Source organism: Topomyia yanbarensis, chromosome 3 (genome assembly GCF_030247195.1).
Source record: "Topomyia yanbarensis strain Yona2022 chromosome 3, ASM3024719v1, whole genome shotgun sequence".
Taxonomy (NCBI): domain Eukaryota; kingdom Metazoa; phylum Arthropoda; class Insecta; order Diptera; family Culicidae; genus Topomyia; species Topomyia yanbarensis.
The window spans coordinates 165,694,959-165,716,661 of record NC_080672.1 but is presented as its reverse complement, the minus strand read 5'-3'; the positions used below and the strand labels follow the sequence as shown (position 1 = coordinate 165,716,661).

Sequence of the window (21,703 nt, the reverse complement as noted above, 5' to 3'; positions counted from 1 at the left end):
ACATGTTTTAACTCTGTAGTGTGAACATAGTATAAAACTCATTTCAAATTTTAATAAGTCGGTAGACTATCCTGGCTAAATAAGCAATCTACGAAAAAAGTGTCGAGTGGTAAAAGTAATCCCGATTATAAAAGCCACCTCGGTTTACGGTTGTGAAATTACTAATTGATCTTAACTGAGCGGTTTAAGCCGATTTCGATATGAACAAATAAGTGCGTGTGGGTGTAGCGTTTGCGCAAATTTGAGTAGCAAAAGAGCCGAGTCAAAACAGCAGCGTGTCGTTACCGTAAGAATCCTAATCTTTTTTACGGCAATTTGTAACTCATGATGAAACCACTATAAGCCAGAAGCGAAATGACAGTCAATGCAGCGAATTAAGAAGGGAGAACCGACTCCAAAGATAGCCAAAATAGTCCCATCGATGTGGAATATAATGGTTTTTAGTTTCTGGGATAACAAAGGAATTAAACTCAGTTTTTTTGCGCGGTTTTTTTTTACGCGGATCTTGAAATTTACACGGTTTTCATTTACGCGGATTTTGAAATTTATGCGGTTTTCATTTACGCGGATTTTGAAATTTACGCGGTTTTCATCTATGCGGTTTTCATTTACGCGGCCTGTATCCCCCACGTAAAAAAAACCTGAGTGTATTTTGGTCGTCTTAATTTGATGAAGAGAAAAATACTGTTCCATTTCTACAACGCCCTTTCTCACACCTATGCGATATTAAAGGCTAAATTAAATGAACTATGGTATGAAATCATAACCGAATCTACCATATTCATCTGCCCTGACCAGGGTTGTTAATGCGATACATTTTTCACGATAATTTATCGACGTTACTCGGTAACGATAATGTATCGTCATCGGAAACTCCGTTAACGATAATGTATCGTCGCCTTCATCGTCATCGTCGATAATTGTATCGTCGCTTTCATCGTCATCGTCGGTTCATCGGTTATCGCGATACATTTTGCGTTACTTTCCAGTTTATTGGAGTTGAAGTTGATGCGGCTAACTTTCAATTGTTTAGAAATAAATACCTATTGAAGGACATGTTGTTGGCAGTTGAAAATCAATAGTTTTGGACATTTTCTATGCACAGCGGGGTCTGACGATGCGTCAAAATGAAATTATTTCAACTTTTCGGGAAAATGTATTATGTTGAAGGGAAAGTTGTTGGCAATTGAAAATCAATAATTTTGGACATTTCAATACGCAGAAGGGTCCGATGATGAGTCAAAATTGAATTTTTTCAACTTTTCGAGTAAGTTGGTGCACAGAAGAGTCCCAGGTGCACAGTGTTTCCAAGCGGTAAAAAGGTGATCAAAATTGTTTTGACCATGAAGAAAACAAATTTTGAGCTATTGTGCGATTAGTAATTTTTAGCACGCAAAAACATATATTGAAAAAACTACTAAACCACTATTATTAGGCCATTCACAAATTACACTACACATTTAAGTCGTGTGGTGATTAACAGATTTTATTATAATTTTGATTTAAACCAGAAGATTTCGGATTTTGAAAAGGAGAATATACATATTTCTAATGTTTGATTTATTTTTCTAGTTAGGAAGCTTTTAGCCCCCTCCTCCGTTTCTTCGCTCCACTATGAGTTTTATTCGTTTTTTGAATACAGTAAAGACCCGTTTTCATCAGCCCCTTGGCTAATTATAGGCTGATAAAACGATGGCATTGACGAAATCGTCACATATTTTTGCTGGTTCTGAAGAGACGAAGTCGAAACGCAAACACCTGGACTAACATTTTTTTTTCTTTCTTTTTAATAAACCGGAGCGTTTAAAATATTCTCGACAAAGCCTCATAACCCGTTCTGATCATTTAGTAAAAAAATTCCTTAAGGAGGTCTTACAGTACAGTATTATTATTTTTGTATATGTATTTTGCATCTCTAAGATAAGAAAAATATGCTAAAGAAGGAATTTACTCGAATTTGACTTGAACGTAAGCTAGAGCCCGCAAAACGATTTTGATAGTGTTTATTTTACAGATTCGTATTGGTATTCGTCTGCGGAAATTTGCTTGAATATAAAAAGTTCGCGAAAAGTTGAAAAAAAAATCTATTTTGATGCACCGACAGTACATTGAAAATGTCCAAAACTATTGATTTTCACTTACCAATAATTTCTTCAATATAACAAACTTTCCTCAATAGTTGAAAAAATCCATTTTGACACATCGTCGAACCCCCTGTGTATTGAAAATGTCCAAAACTATTGATTGTCAACTGCCAATAACTTTCCCTTCAATATAAAACTCTCCCGAAAAGTTGACAAAAAACTCCATTTTGACACATCGTCGAACTAGTTTTTGTGTTGCTCTTTATCTTGAAACAAGTTTTTTTTCAGTTGGGCCGTTTTTTCGCTGAATCCTTCATTTAACCCACTTTGTTGTTTGTGGACAACAATTGTAATTGGACTATTGTAAATATTTATGGAGAATTGTATTGATCATTGGAAGGTAAAAATTGAGCAGCTTCTAACACTGCAAGGGAAGCACCTAGTTCTATGAAAATAGACTTTTCGTGTTTCTTGGTCTCACCATTTTCAAGGAAAAAAGTTTTGAAACCCTACTTGCACTAGAACAAAGTTGGGCATGAAAGGGTTAAACATCAGTGTCGAGATGAAATTTTTCCAGACCATGGCTATACTGCCCATAATCACTCGTTTGTCCTATGTCCCCCCGCTACCTACATGAGACTATAATCTGGGACTATAAGCAGTATATACACTAAATATTTATATATCTTAGGAACCGTGACTTTGTGATATAAAATTGCTCATTGCGCTTAGTCTCTCAATTCTACTGCAAAGTATCCTTTCCTCTGGTTTACATCATCTTGTTTGTATGTTTATTTAATTCCCTCGACGCTCCTCTTTTATACTTTTTCGTTCCATTCGCCGGCCGCATTGTTAAACGGACCGCTGGCTCGTTTGGTTGGAGGTTAGAGTCGACTGATTACCACTTCCTCTTGCTGCCGTTGTCGTTGTGTGAGACTTTGCAATACCCCCGCCTTTATGTCCACAGCCTGTCCCTGCAAGTTTGCTCTTTACACAGCGTTGAACCTCGCGTGATGTGTTCATCTTTGCCGTTTCGATGAATGTTATTATATAATATTTGTGTACATTTGCTAAATACTGCCACCACTACCTGCTGTGAGCTGCCTTGAGAACACGAAATGATGACGTTATACAGGCGGGTTTCTGTTCTGTTATGTCCAGCACCATTATAGAGAGTTGTTACAGTGATGATCTCGGCATTTTCTCGTCAAATAGCTGGGTGTGCTATGACCTCGTTATTCTTACAAACAGGCTCTTGATTGGAATGGTTTTAATTCCGTTGACATTACCCACTACGTAGAGTATTGTCACCCGAGAAATGCTGTTAGTACTTATCGTCCTTATTTTCAATTTGTTGGAACCGGAAATTGTTAAAGAAATTGCACCTTATGCTGAGGTTGTGTCATCATTAACACCCTTACTTTGGCTGGATTACTTTTGTCCTTTTCAGGATAAATATGTTCTTATACGGGATGTTTGGTTCAACATTAAAAATCTATCAGATACACCCATCACATCTGATGATTTTTCGCCCATACTATTTTTTTGTCAGCTTTTAAAAATAATCAATGTTTTTTTCTTTAATGTGGGGATAGGTGAACCAGGAGAAAGGTTTTTGGATGTTCTACCACAACATATAAATTAAATGATATTTCGCACATTTAAAACGATAATTTTGCTTATACATATATCTGCGTATTTTTATATTTGCTGGAGGAATGGTTCAACTTCCCTTTTGGGGTGGTTCAAATATCCCATCCCATGAGGTTACATGAAACATTTGACATGCATTTGTAAAATACTAATAACTATGATCACACCTTACTTTTCATTGTCTTACATATGGTAAAACATTATTTTTTCTTTCACATTCATTCACGGATAATACTGCATCTCAAAAGGCCTAAGAATTATTGCAAGGAACAAAGAAGTTACATACGCTAGGATATAATTGGTTAAGAGTTTTATGTGGAATTGCTACTATGATCACCATTGCACCCCAGCGGTTACTTCGAAAGTGCATTTTTCGCCTTAAAAGTACATGCGAGAGAATTCCTAATTTAAAAAAAAAATGAAAAACTACCATATTTCGAACGATGTTTTTATCAAATAGTCAGGCAGCGTTGTGTCCGGAGGGCTAAAATCTTTTTGTACTATTTCAGCCAAGAATAGCACTACTGAGAGCCTGCTCCCATGTCGTAAGTGGCGACTTACAACATGCTAGGAGTTCCTAGGTATTGCAAAAGGTACCGAAGACTTAACCTGAACGGACCTAAAGGTTTTGCATCATAGCCATTATCCATTCTGTATTGAGAGAATCATTGACATATAGTCAGCTTTTCTGATTCGCTATTCCCGATTGCGTATCAATGTTTTGGGTTTCTTCTGGTGGTTGTACAATAGCCATAAAGGATGAAGTCAAATTCTACACTAAGTAGCAAACAGCATAGCATATATTAAAATACCGGCGCTTTTTTGTGTGGCAAACGGACTGTAGATGTGTCAAAATAAGCCAGTTTTTTTTAATAAATATGGAACCGTCTACCGACAAATCTACATCGACGAATATCTCCAAAAATGACTTCTTGAGGTCTGATGAAGGTCTGACACTAGCTTTGTACTACCTTTGCTTTCCTAAACAGTGGTAAACATTTCAACACTCTAGAACTTCACTCTGTCAGAAAATGTAGGGCCATCAGAAGCTAAAACTTCGTAAAATAGCAATTCTGGTCTATTTTTCGAAATTATCCAGTACTATGCGTTACTCTTTCGAGTTTGATCCGCTCATATGGTAGTCTGTCTTGGCCAGTATTGCTCTTCTTCCATCCATTCTCCTACTGGGCCGCTGATGACTAAATAGTCCTTGTTGTTGTGTTTATTATATTTATTACGCATGATAAACATGTCGTTTGCAATTTGTCATTCGACCCAATTATGGAAACGTGTCTGATAGGGAGAGTGGAGATGCCAACTTGTCATTAACATTTCGCAGTGAATTTCTTCACATTTATTTGGGATATCTTTTATACGTTTTGTACTGCAAACTTTAGAAATGATCATTGAAGTGTTAAAAAGAAGCAATATTCCCGACGGTCAGCTGTTCGGAGTTCAAATAGCTCGTTTCGAATTCTCGGAAACTGATTGCGAGCGACTATCGTACATTTTACTAAGATAATATTGTCTATAGATGTATAGATACAGTAGGATTCCGTTTTTGACAACAATTTTATTTTTCTCAGTTGCCAAAACCGGAACCGTGCCAAAAATGGAACCTTATTTTTAAAGTTTAGATTTTCAATTTACGATTTCAAAAATGTTTCAAGGATTTTTAATCATATGTGAAATGGAATGAACTGAAAGAAAAAAATAAGCAAATTCAATTTTATTCATGTTTTTTATCAAATTCAGACGTCGTACGGTGGGGCAGAATGCTACTTTCGACACTCAAAACCTCTAGCGCCTTGGGTGCATATCCTGGAGGATTAGTGTCTTCAGCAAAATATCATAGATGGAAATGATAACAATTTGACAACTTTGGTTTTGATCTAGATAAGTAGAAACTGATCTAGATCAGTTCTATCTTTTGACAGAGGTGTTCTATCAAAAAACTTTCTTCGGCAAAGTTGTTTGTTTGATATTTTTAACACATGCACTGAAGACATTTATACTTTATAACTTATGTAGATGGCGCTACATGACATTTAAAAAATACTCAAGAAAATGAATTTTAACATTTTTTTATGAAAAATATATCTAGAAATAAATGTTTTATTCCTAGATCTTCGAAAATATACAACATTAAAAAAAAGCTTCAAAGTGTGATAAATGTTATCATGACATTTGCTCCTGGGATTGTTATCTTTTCTTTCGTTAATATTAATGCACAATTTTGTTTAAAAAACATAGCTCTTTTCAAAAATAAATAAATTTTTTAATAATAACTAACCAATTGTCGATCTTCCAGATGGAATTGATAGATTGAAAATCAAAATGCAGTGTTTGAAGATAATTAGGTTTGAAGAAAACCTGTATAAATCACTTGCAACTACCCAAACAAAAGGGATTGAAACATCAGTGCTTCAGTGTAAATGTGTTCCAATAAAAGTTCCAAAAATCTCTAGAACAATGTATTTGCGAGAAATTAACACATCAAAAGATAATATAAGCAACCCTATTTTTCAAGAGCCATCCTACCTTAAAAATCTTTAAAAAAAATCATAACAAATTAACCAGTATAGATAGCCTTGTTTATTCAGCAATCTTGCTTCAATTCATTTGTGTTATTATATTGTAGGGCATTGTGCAGGAAAACTTCACACATCTAAACAGTCGATACTTTGAACTCCTCAACCACAATAATCGCCAAAAAAAACTAACAAATTTGCCAAACTATTTGGGAACCATCACTTTTGTATTCCTGAATACGGTTTTGGGACGCACCGTGGTCAACTTTCGATATGTACTGAAAATTTAGTGACAAGTTTTGTATTGACGTCGTAATAAAAAGAGAAAGAGGCTCGCAATGTTACTAAGATTCTATTGAAAATTTTCTCCAGAACTAGTCTTATTTTGCAGTGTAGCGCATTCCTCTGTTTTTTTTTGCAATGGAGAAGACCTTTATGTCCTAGCCCAGTACACGTGCTATTGGTAGGGTCCAATCTACCACACGGGGTGCATTGGGGGCGTGTCGGACTCGAATGGTGACCAGCCATTAATACCGACTAAACTCCATTGGGCTCCGCCATCATTCCTCCCAGGAACTACCTATCGGTATTACTTCTGGGGGGAGCGCATTCCTCTGTACTTGACTTAAAGTGCACAGGCTCTGGGTCTTACTATAAAAATTGACTCCGTCAGACACTAGTTACACTGTTACCCGTTATGTTATACATAAATGATACATTTCTATACCTATTGTGATCATTAAGCATAACACGTATAGTGTAAAATATAGTTAACCCTTAAATGCATAACACTATTATAAAACAACATTGCGAAAAACATCTCAAAATTGTCACAGTAATGTATTGAAATTGTAAGACAATTTTAACAAAATTTGAAAAAAAAAATGATTTGCCCTTTGAGGGTTAATATGACTCCCATGTTTGGAAATAAAGTCAAATGTTATGTCAATTTATTCAAAAAAATATATGTTGCACATCTTTAAAAGACTTATTATGTACAACAAGAATGTTGCCAAAAATGGAACCTATTTGTTGCCAAAATCGGAGTGTGCCAAAATGTGAGCATGCCAAAAACGGAATATTACTGTACGTCTATTATATTCCGCACGGCATTATCCTTTTATCCAACTCCCCGCGGAAGAACAATTATTAAAATACCTATTCAAACGGCACTCATATTAAATAAAATTGATGATTAATAATAATAGTTGCCAAATTAGACAATATATTCTCACAAACTGAGTTTTATTGAATGTTGAGATGGTTATGACTTTAATTGGTTTAGTTTTCGACAAAAATGCACTGAAAAAAAGTTCAGTTTAGACAAAGAAAAGTTTTTTTCAAATAACTTTTTTTTCCTTGAAAGTGCCTTGAATTTTTGACGGTAGCTAAGGAAAATAATTACCTATCTAGGAACAAAATTTCATTCAAATCAAAGATGGGTTTTTTTGTAAATCGAGTTTATATTTTCAAATTCGATTTTTTTCAGTGTAAGAGCCGATGAAGAATTTTTTCAATATTTTTATTCAAAAATTGACTAATGTTGTGAAAATCACTCTTACAACATGTTTTTGTAGGATTTGTCATTTTTAGACTATAGCCATTTGAAAAAAAAAATTGGTAGAAAAAGTTGGACCCTTTTCAAAAGACAGTCTAGATCATTTCTGCGAAAAAACAAAGTATGCAAAGTGGCATTTTGTGACAAAGTCTTCATGTATAGAAAGTTTCATTAAAATCAGAGAGGGTGCTGCCAACTCTGAATACGATTAAGCGCGAAATTCGTCTATAGTTAGTGCGGAGTTGAGTGAATCGAAGCAATGTACTGTCCATGACCTATAGAGTATGGAATAAAATTTCCATTCATTGAAATCGTCTTTTACAACATCCTACAATGATTTACGTAAATTCAGTGATATTGAATAACCCCCTTCAGTTCGTGGTAAAAGGATACTATTATGTTCGATTCGCACCGCCAAGCCAAACGACTGTTTATTGTGCACTATAAGGTGAATACGCAAGAAAAACAGAGGAAAAATAATACTAAATACTACTACCATGATAATTGTGCCGTAGTTTCCCCCCATTTCTTCCTATTCGTAGTGTGGTACAATGTAGCTTTCTACCCTTGTATGCAAAAGTGAGGTAACCGGCGTCGAGTATTATTTCGGTATTTTCAGGAAATCAATTTTTGTCTTGCGCGATGCGGCAAAAGTCATGCCTTAGTCATTTTGTTTTTTTCGCGTTTTATAAGGTCATTTTTTTATTTTTAAAGCCACATGCACTGAAAGATGCGGATTTTCGTAGCGAATTTAAAAATGCGAAAAAGTGAAATTCGATCACAATGGCGTTTACGTCACTTATGCATAAAAGGGCAGTATTGCATTGCAGTGCCTCACTGTTGTCTCCATGTTTCTGTTCCATGAACATTGTGACCATAGTTCTAGCGCCGCTTCCGCCACAATTTGCCAATTTGACTCGTACGTCGCTAATGCTATCTCTGTCTCACTATTCCGTCTGTCGTAGCTGCTCCATGTCTGCCTTTTGCATTCGGTAAATGGTTGCCTGCAGTTGCTGTAGACATTATGACGGCGGATTTAATTGCACCAGTAAGTGGAACACCGCGCTGTTGTCGTCGCCAGCGCCGTTTCTGCCTGGGGGGAAATGTGCATTAGAAATATGAGATTTAACAATTGACTCATCTTCTTTCTTTTTTTCAGAGTTTCTTTTACATCCCGCTAGGAGCTCGCTCTCCAGGACAGTAAGCTTCTAGCCATGACGACTGACATCTCGGTAGTGCGGTGGGATCCCAGCCAGGGCCCAGGTCAGGAGTACATCGACGAATACGAATACGACGGAGGCAACTCCAGTTCACGCCTTTTCGAGCGGTCGCGAATCAAAGCTTTAGCGGGTTTGTGTTAAATTATATTCTTGTGCTATAGAAAGTAATCAATTTTTTCGCTTACTTCAGAGGAACGCGAAAGTGTCCAGAAAAAGACATTCACAAAATGGGTCAACTCGCATTTGGTGCGGGTTAACAGTCGAATAGGTGACCTGTACGTTGATATGCGGGACGGCAAAAATCTAATCAAACTATTGGAAGTATTATCCGGTGAACGTTTGCCTCGGCCGACCAAGGGTAAGATGCGTATCCACTGTCTGGAAAATGTAGACAAAGCTTTGCAGTTCCTACGAGACCAGCGGGTTCATCTTGAGAATATTGGTTCCCATGATATCGTTGACGGTAATGCCAGTCTGAATCTAGGTCTTATATGGACCATCATTCTGCGATTCCAGGTTAGTCCACACATTATCAATGCGTTGAAAAGAATATTCTACTGTGATGTATTTCTGTTTTTGTAGATCCAAGATATTACAATCGAAGAGACCGACAACAAAGAAACAAAATCTGCGAAGGATGCTTTGCTGCTCTGGTGTCAGATGAAGACAGCTGGGTATCACAATGTGAATGTGCGTAATTTCACCACTTCTTGGCGAGACGGGCTTGCATTCAATGCAATCATCCATAAGCATCGTCCGGATCTTATCCAGATCGAAAAGCTGACAAAGAATAACCCTATCCAGAACTTAAACAATGCGTTCAATGTCGCGGAAGAGAAACTTGGCCTGACCAAATTGCTGGACGCCGAAGATGTGTTTGTCGAGCATCCGGACGAAAAATCCATCATCACGTATGTCGTTACGTACTATCACTACTTTAGCAAACTGAAACAGGAAACCGTACAAGGCAAACGTATCGGTAAGGTGGTCGGAATCGCCATGGACAACGATCGTATGATCAACGAGTACGAATCGCTGACCAGTGAGCTGCTGAAATGGATTGAAGTAACTATCGTTCAGCTAGGTGACCGTCAATTTGCCAACTCGTTGGTCGGTGTACAGCAGCAATTGGCACAATTCTCTAATTACCGCACAGTCGAAAAACCTCCGAAATTCGTTGAAAAGGGCAACTTGGAGGTGTTGCTGTTCACCCTTCAATCGAAGATGAGAGCAAACAATCAAAAACCGTACACCCCCAAGGAGGGCAAAATGATTTCTGATATCAACAAAGCCTGGGAACGGTTGGAGAAGTCGGAGCATGAGCGAGAGTTGGCACTTCGCGAAGAACTTATCCGCCAGGAAAAACTTGAGCAGCTAGCAGCTCGCTTCAACCGCAAGGCAACGATGAGAGAAACGTGGCTTTCTGAAAATCAACGCCTGGTCAGTACAGACAATTTCGGTTTCGATTTGGCAGCCGTGGAGGCTGCAGCCAAGAAGCATGAGGCTATCGAAACTGACATATTTGCTTACGAAGAACGTGTACAGGCAGTGGTTGCCGTTTGCAATGAACTGGAAGCCGAAAAGTATCATGATATTGAAAGAATTGCAGCTCGTAAGGACAATGTGCTTCGATTATGGAACTACTTGCTTGAGTTATTGAGGGCTAGAAGAATGCGTTTGGAGTTCTCGATCCAGTTACAGCAGAACTTCCAGGAAATGATCTACATTTTGGATTCCATGGAAGAAATCAAGCAGCGTTTGTTGACCGATGATTATGGCAAACATTTGATGGGCGTAGAAGATTTGTTGCAGAAGCACTCACTCGTTGAAGCTGATATAAACGTACTTGGTGAACGAGTTAAACAAGTTGTTCAGAATTCACAGAAATTCTTGGGAGACGAAGAAGGAGGGTACAAGCCTTGCGATCCCGCTATTATTGTGGATCGTGTACAACGTCTTGAAGATGCTTATGCCGAGCTGTGCAAGTTAGCTGTCGAGCGACGTTCACGGCTGGAAGAAAGTCGTAAGTTGTGGCAATTTTACTGGGATATGGCTGACGAAGAGAACTGGATTAAGGAAAAAGAGCAGATTGTGTCTACTGACGAGATTGGCCATGATTTGACTACTGTAAACCTTTTGCTGTCGAAGCACAAAGCTCTGGAGAAGGAAATTCATTCGCATGAGCAGCAGTTGATGGATGTAAGTACCGTTGGAGATGAATTGGTTCGTCAAGGACACTTTGGAGCCGATCGCATTGATGAACGTCTCAAAGAGATTTTGTCTATGTGGAATAATCTATTGGATCTGACTGTTTCTCGCCGCAAGCGTCTTGAGAATGCGGTGGATTATTTCCAATTGTTTGCCGATGCCGATGATGTAGACAATTGGATGCTCGATGCATTGCGCTTGGTTTCTTCCGAGGATGTTGGTCGAGATGAAGCAAACGTGCAGAGTTTGTTGAAAAAGCACAAAGATGTTGCGGATGAGCTGAAAAATTACGCCGAGACCATTGAACAGCTGCATACTCAGGCCGAAAATTTGATTCTGAATGAACCAGAGCAACAGAAGGTTCAGGAACGTCTCGCTGCGATTGATGCTCGTTATAAGGAACTTATGGAACTGGCTAAGCTTCGAAAACAGCGATTGTTGGATGCACTCAGTCTGTACAAGCTTATTTCCGAGAGTGATGGTGTAGAACAATGGATCGGCGAGAAAGAACGCATGTTACAGACCATGGTTCCAGGCAAAGACATCGAGGATGTTGAGATAATGAAACACCGTTATGATGGCTTCGATAAGGAAATGAATGCCAACGCTTCCCGTGTGGCTGTCGTCAACCAGCTTGCTCGCCAGCTATTGCATGTTGAACATCCCAACTCAGAAGAGATTATCGAGAAGCAAAACCACTTGAATCAAAGCTGGTCGAAACTACGAGATCAAGCTGAAAGTAAGCGCGATGAATTGAAATCCGCTCATGGTGTACAAACCTTCTACATCGAATGTCGTGAAACGGTGTCCTGGATTGAAGACAAGAAACGTATTCTTACTGAAACTGATAGTCTCCAGATGGATTTGACTGGCGTCATGACTCTGCAGCGTCGTTTGAGCGGAATGGAACGCGATCTTGCTGCTATTCAAGCCAAGCTAACTGCTTTGGAAAGTGAAGCCGATGCTATTGAAGGAGAGCATCCGGAAGAAGCAGCACTGATCCGTGAAAGAGTAGCCCAGATTCAAGTGATTTGGGAACAGCTTACTCAAATGCTGAAGGAGCGTGACTCGAAATTAGAGGAAGCTGGTGATCTGCATCGTTTCCTGCGCGATCTTGATCACTTCCAGGCCTGGTTGACCAAGACTCAGACGGATGTGGCTTCAGAGGATACACCAACGTCGCTTCCTGAGGCTGAAAAATTACTGAACCAGCACCAGAGTATACGCGAGGAGATCGACAATTATACCGAAGATTACACTAAGATGATGGAGTATGGCGAAGGGCTTACCTCAGAACCAACCCAAACCGAAGATCCACAATATATGTTCTTGCGTGAGCGTTTAAGGGCTCTAAAGGATGGTTGGGAAGAATTGCATCAAATGTGGGAGAATCGTCAGGTCTTGCTGTCGCAGAGCTTGGACCAACAGTTGTTCAATCGCGATGCTCGTCAGGCAGAAGTACTACTGAGTCAACAAGAGCATGTTCTCAGCAAGGACGATACTCCGGTTAATCTAGAACAGGCGGAGAATCAACTGAAACGTCATGAGGCTTTCCTTACTACCATGGAAGCGAATGATGAGAAGATCAATACAATTGTGCAGGTGTCGGAGCAGTTGGCTGAAAAGCAACATTTTGATTCGGATAAGATTGGAAAGCGTGCCGAAAGCATTGCTCACCGGCGTGATGACAACCGCAACCGGGCGATTGAACTGCATGAGAAATTGAAGAATCAGGTTAAGTTGCATGAATTCTTGCAGGATATTGAAGAACTGACTGAATGGGTTCAGGAGAAATACATCACTGCACAGGATGACACGTACCGAAGCGCCAAAACCGTGCACAGCAAGTGGACCCGTCATCAAGCATTCGAAGCGGAGATTGCTGCCAACAAAGAACGTCTTCACGAAGCCCAGAAAGCTGCACAGGAGTTGATGGTAGAGAAACCAGAATTCAAAGAAATCATCGAACCTAAGTTACACGATTTGGCCAAAAACTTTGATGAGTTGGAAACCAGTACCAAGGAAAAGGGAGCTCTTCTCTTTGATGCCAAGCGTGAGGTTATCGTCCAACAAAGTGCTGATGACATCGATTCCTGGATGGATGACCTTGAGAAACAAATCATCAATCCTGATACGGGCAGTGATTTAACTTCAGTGAACATTCTAATGCAGAAACAGCAAGTCATTCAAACTCAGATGGCCGTTAAGGCTCGTCAGGTCGAAGAACTTGAAAAACAAACAGAAGTTCTTACCAAGACGATTCCCCAGGACGTGGTGGAGCCCATTGTAGAAAAGAAACAAGCTGTCCACGATCGTTTCGAAAAAATAAAAGCTCCACTACTCGAACGCCAGCGTCAGTTGGAGAAGAAGAAGGAAGCCTTCCAGTTCCGTCGAGATGTCGAAGAAGAAAAGCTATGGATAGACGAAAAGATGCCTCTGGCCAATTCTCAGGAATACGGCAATTCACTTTTCAACGTTCATGTACTAAAGAAAAAGCATCAATCGTTAAACACCGAAATCGATAATCATGAACCGAGAATTATGACTATTTGCAATAATGGCCAGAAACTAATCGACGAGGGGCATGAAGACGCTTCTCAATTCGCTGATCTGATTAGTCAATTGACTCAAAAATGGCAAGAACTCAAAGATGCAATTGATAACCGTCACAAACAGTTGGATCAATCCGAGAAGGTGCAGCAATACTTCTTCGATGCTGCTGAAGCTGAATCATGGATGAGCGAACAAGAACTCTATATGATGGTGGAGGACCGTGGTAAGGATGAGATTTCCGCACAGAATCTGATGAAAAAACATGAAACATTGGAACAATCGGTTGAGGATTACGCTGATACCATCCGGCAGTTGGGAGAAACTGCGCGTCAACTGACTGCTGAGCAGCATGTATACAGCGATCAGGTGTCCGTGAAACAATCCCAACTGGATAAATTGTATGCCGGTCTGAAAGACTTGGCCGGCGAGCGCCGTGCTCGACTGGATGAAGCTCTGCAACTGTTTATGTTAAACCGTGAAGTAGATGATCTTGAACAGTGGATTACCGAGCGTGAACTAGTGGCAGGATCGCATGAACTTGGCCAGGATTACGATCACATTACACTGCTATGGGAACGGTTTAATGAGTTTGCCCAAGACACTGCTGCCGTCGGAAGTGAACGAGTAGCTAAGGCTAATGGTATTGCAGATGATCTTATTCATGCAGGACATTCGGACAGTGCAACGATAGCTGAATGGAAGGATGGTCTGAACGAATCTTGGCAGGATCTGCTGGAGTTGATCGAAACCAGAAAAGCTATGTTAGCAGCTTCTCGTGAACTGCACAAATTCTTCCATGATTGCAAAGACGTCCTGGGTCGCATAATTGAGAAGCAACATGGTGTTTCGGATGAGCTGGGACGTGATGCAGGATCTGTATCGGCGCTACAGCGCAAGCACCAGAACTTTATCCAGGACCTAATGACACTTCATTCGCAAGTACAACAAATTCAGGAGGAATCTTCGAAACTGCAGGCGGCTTATGCAGGCGAGAAGGCACGTGAGATCACCAACCGAGAGCATGAAGTATTGGCTGCTTGGGCAAACCTACAAGGAATGTGTGACGCACGTAAGAACAAACTTGCTGATACAGGAGACCTGTTCAAGTTCTTCAACATGGTTCGTACACTGATGCTTTGGATGGAAGATGTTGTACGACAGATGAACACATCTGAAAAGCCACGTGATGTGTCTGGCGTTGAACTGCTTATGAACAATCATCAGAGCTTGAAGGCCGAAATTGATACTCGTGAAGATAATTTCTCTGCATGTTTGGCACTAGGTAAAGAGTTGCTAGCTAGAAATCATTACGCTTCCGCCGACATTAAGGAACGTTTGCTGCAGCTGACCAATAGCAGAAATGCCCTTCTACACCGGTGGGAAGAACGTTGGGAGAATCTTCAATTGAGTAAGTTTTACCCGAAATCGACTATTTGAATAAATAGTTTCTTGATTATTTACTTGTTTTCGCCAGTTCTTGAAGTATATCAGTTTGCTCGTGATGCAGCTGTCGCTGAGGCTTGGCTTATTGCACAAGAACCGTATCTAATGTCAACCGAGCTTGGACACACAATCGACGAGGTCGAAAATCTAATCAAAAAGCATGAGGCGTTCGAAAAATCCGCTGCAGCACAAGAGGAACGTTTCAGTGCTTTGGAGCGATTGACAACGGTAAGTTATGCTGCGTTTTGGCAAATGAATGAGTATTTTAAAAGAACTTTTTCTGATTTACAGTTTGAGCTCAAAGAAATGAAACGTCGCCAGGAAGCAGCCGAAGAAGCCGAACGTCAACGTTTGCAAGCGGAAGCTGAGGCGAAGGCTGCTGCAGAAGCGGAAGCCGAAGCAGCACGACAAGCCGAAGCGGCAGCACGGGATATGGCCGACGCGCCAGGTTCGCCACATTCCACACGGGAACAAGAATCAGGTAAATGCACACACATGTAGTCCTACGCCTAACATTTAATTTTAGTCACTGTTGTTTACAAAAACATTTTGAGCATTAAACAATCCATTAAACAATTAAATATATATATGCTTACCACACACTAATGCTATTAGGCTTTGTTCATTAAACTGTGTACCAGTAACTCAACCTAGAGACATTGAGAGCTATATTTTTGTTTTATTTTTGTAAATCGGTTACCTTCACTCCGCCTGTCAGTACATAATAATGAAGATATATCAGCATTTATATAATCACACTAACACACCTTTCTTACACACGCTGCCCAATTCACCATATAATTGTAATCAAAATTGTAATTGACTAAATTTGATCGCGAAAAACTCTTACCGAATAACTACTATTAACCAGTCACTATGCGAGCAACTTCACCTGTAGAAAAAGAAAGACCTCTTTCCCAGCCAGGTACTTATCGACCTTACTAAAATCAATTTTTTCATTCACGCTTAGTAACAATTAAAAATCATTTTACCGCTTCTTTGTATATTGAGAATCGATAATGCGATTTGCTTATTCAGTTAATCATAAAACGCTCTTGCAACATTACTAATGAAATCCTTCTCTAGGATGTGGTGTTTGTCTACTCTTCGCTCTCTGCCCCCACACATATTTGCTTGTACATTTTTGTTGTTGGGTTACATCAAACTTAATATCTACCAGAGGGATAGTAACATTTGCAAAGTATTCGACTGATGTTTGTTTGTATATGTCTGCAATCAAATGTTTTTGACCAGTAGCATTTTTAAATAAGTTATCCAGATATAGACAGTCAATCGTCAAGTAGTTCAATTTATGTGCTTTTTAGACATCGTAGCTTTCTTATATGAAATTGCATAGCTTGGTTGCGAGATTTTTATGGTAGTTCATATACCACGTGGACACTTTTTATATAATTGTGAGAACCGTATCACCGGATTCTCAACATTACAACAATTAGGCTCAAATATTTTTCACAATGTTGTTTTGAAATAGCATTGCACATTTAGAGGTAGGTTGACTAAACAATCGCAAAAAGTTCACGTGAAAATTTATGCGAAGGGTGTATGGGTACAAAAATTATGCAATCTTGTCCACAAAGAAGGATGAAGAGGCCAAACATAAAGAATTTCGTTTCCATGAGCTGTATGAACTGCCTAACACTTGAGTAAGATGACTTTGATTTGCATTGTAAGAGTAGAGCTTTTTCATTATTTAGGTGTAGGTGCCAGAACGGTGGCTTTCAGGTAAGCTCGTACCCTGTAGATACCAAAATCGATATTCACTCGTAACCAAATCTCGAATCTGCAGCATCTTAGGTGTTTATATTTTATTAATTAACATGTTTCTTCTGTTTATTTTGATAACATTGTTCTATGGATAATAATATAAAGTGCATGCAAAAACTAAACCTACTAGAGAAGCAGCCACGCTTAAGCAAGTTCCGAGAACGACAAGTTCAAGAACTGGCACACTGCCAAAGTATCCTTCTAGTAAGTATTGGTAGACTTAGTCATTTGTTCTGGTGTTTGTAATTAACTTTATGACCTCGAATAATTCTGGAAGAATGATAATAGCTCTACAACAAAAAAGGTGCTGGGAAGCCATTGGGAACGCCACAACATTTTAATTTTAATTTTTTTGTTTTTTTTTGTGTCCTGCGTTTGTGTCACGTGTTTTGTTTTTATCTTGTATCTGTCTTTGAACTACCACATCATCTAAATGCTAAATAAAAACAAATAAAATACGCGACAATTAGCCGGAACTGTAAAACCCAGCACCAGTACCCCGAGGAGGCACTCAACGACACCCAAAGAGCGATCTGCCAGCACAGCCAGTGCCTCGGCATCCAAAATCAGTCGAAGATCTCGCTCCAAGAGCCCATTCCGAAGCTTCCGCTGGAAGCGTGGCAGTTCCAAAGCGGAAGTATCCGACGACGAAGGAGGTATCAAAATCATTTTAATGTTTACCGTTGCGCCCATTCACTAAACTAATTTCGTCTATAGATTCTAAGCTGTTTGTTACTCGTAGAGGAATGTTTTTTGCATGATTTATATGTGCATTTAGAACCAGTAGATATATAAACAGTGTCATGCTATCTTACATTCATAATTAGTTTTCATCCAACAGCGAAGATAGATAAACACCCGACTCAAACGTTATTTAATATTATGATATCGAAATTTAAAAGATTTTTGGTTCCAATTCGATGCATTAGTGGCCCTTACACGTTCAATATTTTCGTCAATACTAGAGAGTATTGACAAAAGTATTGATGGTATGACGGAAAAATTGAATTGACGCTGTACATTCAAATGGGATTGAGTATAGCGGACCCTACACAAGACAAGAATATTGGCAATAAAAATATGGACAAGACTTCAACACTGACAATATTTCTGCTCATGTAAGGTCCGCTGATGGATGGGAATTCCATCCGTCTATATAACGAACGAGTAAGGCTCGCTATTCAAAATTTTATTCTGTTTTCTATCGTATTTGCCAGTATTACCTTGTACTGAGTATACCCCACTCCTACACCTGCAATATTAAAAACTAACACATAGTTTTCCGTTTCACTTAGATCGCCCAAGCCCGGGAGGATCCGACGAGGGAGTTCAAGAAGGTATTCTGACTAGGAAACACGAATGGGAATCCACGACTAAGAAGTCGACGAACCGATCATGGGATAAGGTTATTAACTTTTTACTTATCAAATCAAATTTGTTAACGTAACCAATTTCTGTTTTCCAGGTATACAGCGTTGCCCGTAACGGACGCCTAGGATTCTTCAAGGACCAGAAAACATCCAAATCGGTTCCTGAGCAGACTTTCCGTGGTGAACCACCACTAGAGTTGAAGGGAGCTCAAATAGAAATTGCTACAGATTACACCAAGAAGAAAAATGTGTTCAGAATAAAGTATGTTAGCTGGAGCTCATGATATGTTATATAATATTGAATAACGCGAACAAAACTTTATTTTCTTTCAGACTCTCGAATGGCGGGGAATTCCTGCTCCAGTGTCACGATGACGCCGAAATGAACCAATGGGTAACTGCTTTGAAAACCCAGTGCGAGCTTGACGCTAGCGGCGAAGGGCGTTCGCTTACGCTGCCCGCGTCATCACAAAAAGATGAACAAAAGAGACGGTCATTCTTTACACTGAAGAAAAAGTAAATTTACCTTTACTCCTTCTTCTCCCTCAAACACTCCAACATAATTTCCCTCCCCCACCACTCACACACATCTCTGAACAAATATCTTTTCACGTACTACACTATAACAAATTACCCCAAGTTATGCGTGCGTTCACGTTAAAAGCACTCGAAAACCATTTCATAACATTCTTTAATAGTTATGAAAATTCGCGGAAGCGTGAACTACACAAACTTTTGCTAGTCCATCCAGTTTTAGTTGACGTTACGTATCTCTCCAACTGCATCAGCGCTCGGGCTTGAATGCTTGAGCTATGGCGAAGTGAGATAATTTTTTGTTGTGTTCTGTTTGAGTTAGTACGTTTGGAGGTGTTGCCGGTATTTTAGGTTATGGTACTAAAGTAGCAGATCAACCGATCAATCGCTTTCATCTGTTACACATACTTCCTGTGTTTGGAAATCCATTTTCAAACATCAAACATGAGTATTGTTTTATCATCTGTCTTGTTTTAACTACCGGTATGATGGACCTATATTTATTTGCTGTGATATGTTGTTAGTTATTTTTCGTACTCGTTTTTATGTATTGCTTAATTCATTGACCTTTTAAATAATAACAATTGCTCCTGTTAGCTTCACACATCCCTAACACAATCTTTATAATTAGACATTTTCACTGTTCACATGCAGTTTTAACGCAGAAGGGTGTCTCATATTGAGCCATTTCCACAAAATAATATTTCACGTTTTTTCGATGAAGTTTCTGAAGTCTTTTTATACGAGGTTGTATACTAAACTGGCCCACTTTTTGAAATGAGTATTTTTTGAAGACGTGAAATATATTTTATAAGTACAGACAGTCTTGTGCGTTTATTGACAGTTCGCAATTTTTTAATTATATCTTCAGGGTTTTGCGCAGCAGCATTTGTTTTTTTGTGTTCAATATTGCATGTTATTTTGTTTACTTTATTGATAAATTTTATATAGAATTGGTATTCGTTAGAAACATGAAAATTATAATCTAGATAGTGTCATTTTTGCACCAATGTATTTTTGCAATGCTTTGCCTCAAACAAAAATCTTCGCTATGATACCGTAGAAAGGACTGAAGACTTCTAATGCTACCTGTTACACGCCATGCCGGCCGAAAAACCAAAGCGCGTTCCACGATATTTTTTGTTGGGTTTGTGATAATTAGTTCCAATTTTTATGGCCCTTGGCTTTTCAGCTATAGGTCACCACCGCCAGTAGCAACATACAGTACGTTTAGTGGACTGTCTGGCTGCATGCGTTTTAAAAAATTGGAGGAACGCGATTTCCTTTTATGTTAATTTAATATTCTTGTCATCTATTTTTGGAAAATGACTATAAAACAGTAATAACGTACGTATATTTCACATTGATAATACACCTAAAAGCAATAGGGTTTGTTCGATCCAAAATCTGCTAAAAAAGTACGACGAAGTTAGGAATTGTTTATTTGCTGTATCTATACCAGCCGACCCGTGGGTAAAGCGTATGAATCGGTGTTGAACAGCCCAATTCTGTCAACCTCATTACGGTAGTACGGATTCCAAACATTAGAACAATGTTCTAGGGTTGAGCGGACCAGTGCGCAGTTAAGCGAGTTAAGACCGTATAACGTCATTAAAATAGAAGAGAAGTATTATTGGCCGAGGTGGCTTCCTTGCGGGTTGTCATATGTAGTGAGAAATGGTGCAGATAGTCTTCAATGCTGATATGGAGTAACCATCGAGTTAACAATGAAACCAGCGAAGAAGTTGTCCGTGAATATTGAGTTTAGCTAGCTTGGCTATTGCGATATTATGGTAGATTTTGACGAACGCCGCAGATAGATGTAAATAGCATCGGTTTTTAGTACGTTCGCGAATCCATATATTGTGAAATAGAGCAGGTCGAGGGAACATCATCTAAACTCGGGAAACTAGATGCTTTCAGCTTAGAGTTTACTGCAAGTATAGCAGCATTATCGACACAAATTTGGTTTATGGATCGTCCTAAAGGAGGAGTAAGATTCGCGATCTCAGCGACTTGTGGTTTAAGGCTCTCGGCGGTAGTAACAGTTGAAAATGAAAATTTGAAGAACATTTGACATATTTCCTTAGAGTCGATGCCTAAAACTCCATTTAATGACATACAAGATGGTAATCCAGATTATTTTTACTATTCATTATCATACTTCTAGAGTGACATTGGCTTAGATTTTCATAAGAGGGGTGGGCGTAGCGTATTGGTAAATCGATTGCCTTGTACGCAGCGCACCTGGGTTCGAGTCCCGACCCCGCACATAGGGTTAGAAATTTTTCCTAAGAGATTTTTCTAACCCGAAGAGGCGAATGACCTTAAGGTTAAAACCTCTATAATTGAAATAAAAAAAATTCATAAGCGTTCGATGTTTCGCAGATCTATGGTAAAGGCATGTGTCTAATTTGCTTTTTGTATTTATGGTTGGTCGAGCGACCGAAAATAAAAGTCGCAAGAGCAGAATATGCTTCGTAAAACCCATATCAAAAGTAAAATTCGGTTATAAGCTTCGAGTATAAAATCGAATGGGAGCACTTCCATGTAAGTCGTTTGAATAAACCTTCAGTAGAAAAACCGGAACAAAATATATCCGTTCTTACAAAGTAATGTTCTATAACCGACTTTCAATTTTAAATGTAATGAACAAATTGTTTATTTTTTAAACGGTTTTTATTCTGGAGGGGCCTCCTTGCCGACTTGTTCGGGAGAAAGTTTTTAAGCGATCCTTATGACGGCACCTGTGGTTGAGTGATAA

At 39.2% G+C, this 21,703-nt stretch overlaps 1 protein-coding gene across 11 annotated transcripts in view; it reads left to right on the top strand.

The window, feature by feature from the left end:
- The window catches only part of LOC131691583 (spectrin beta chain), a 65,183-nt gene that overhangs the window by 40,600 nt on the left and 2,880 nt on the right, over positions 1-21,703 (top strand). For 4 of the 11 annotated variants that reach the window (XM_058978096.1, XM_058978098.1, XM_058978099.1 and 1 more), the window contains 11 exons: positions 8,986-9,176; positions 9,237-9,562; positions 9,629-15,215; positions 15,282-15,478; positions 15,542-15,731; positions 16,122-16,175; positions 17,141-17,239; positions 17,506-17,691; positions 18,331-18,440; positions 18,501-18,667; positions 18,739-18,921. In XM_058978096.1, coding sequence (XP_058834079.1) covers positions 9,041-9,176; positions 9,237-9,562; positions 9,629-15,215; positions 15,282-15,478; positions 15,542-15,731; positions 16,122-16,175; positions 17,141-17,239; positions 17,506-17,691; positions 18,331-18,440; positions 18,501-18,667; positions 18,739-18,921 — 7,235 coding nt within the window. In that variant the 5' untranslated portion in view covers positions 8,986-9,040. The remainder of the gene's footprint in view (positions 1-8,985; positions 9,177-9,236; positions 9,563-9,628; positions 15,216-15,281; positions 15,479-15,541; positions 15,732-16,121; positions 16,176-17,140; positions 17,240-17,505; positions 17,692-18,330; positions 18,441-18,500; positions 18,668-18,738; positions 18,922-21,703) is intronic. The other 7 variants (XM_058978101.1, XM_058978100.1, XM_058978103.1 and 4 more) reach the window with 7 other exon arrangements.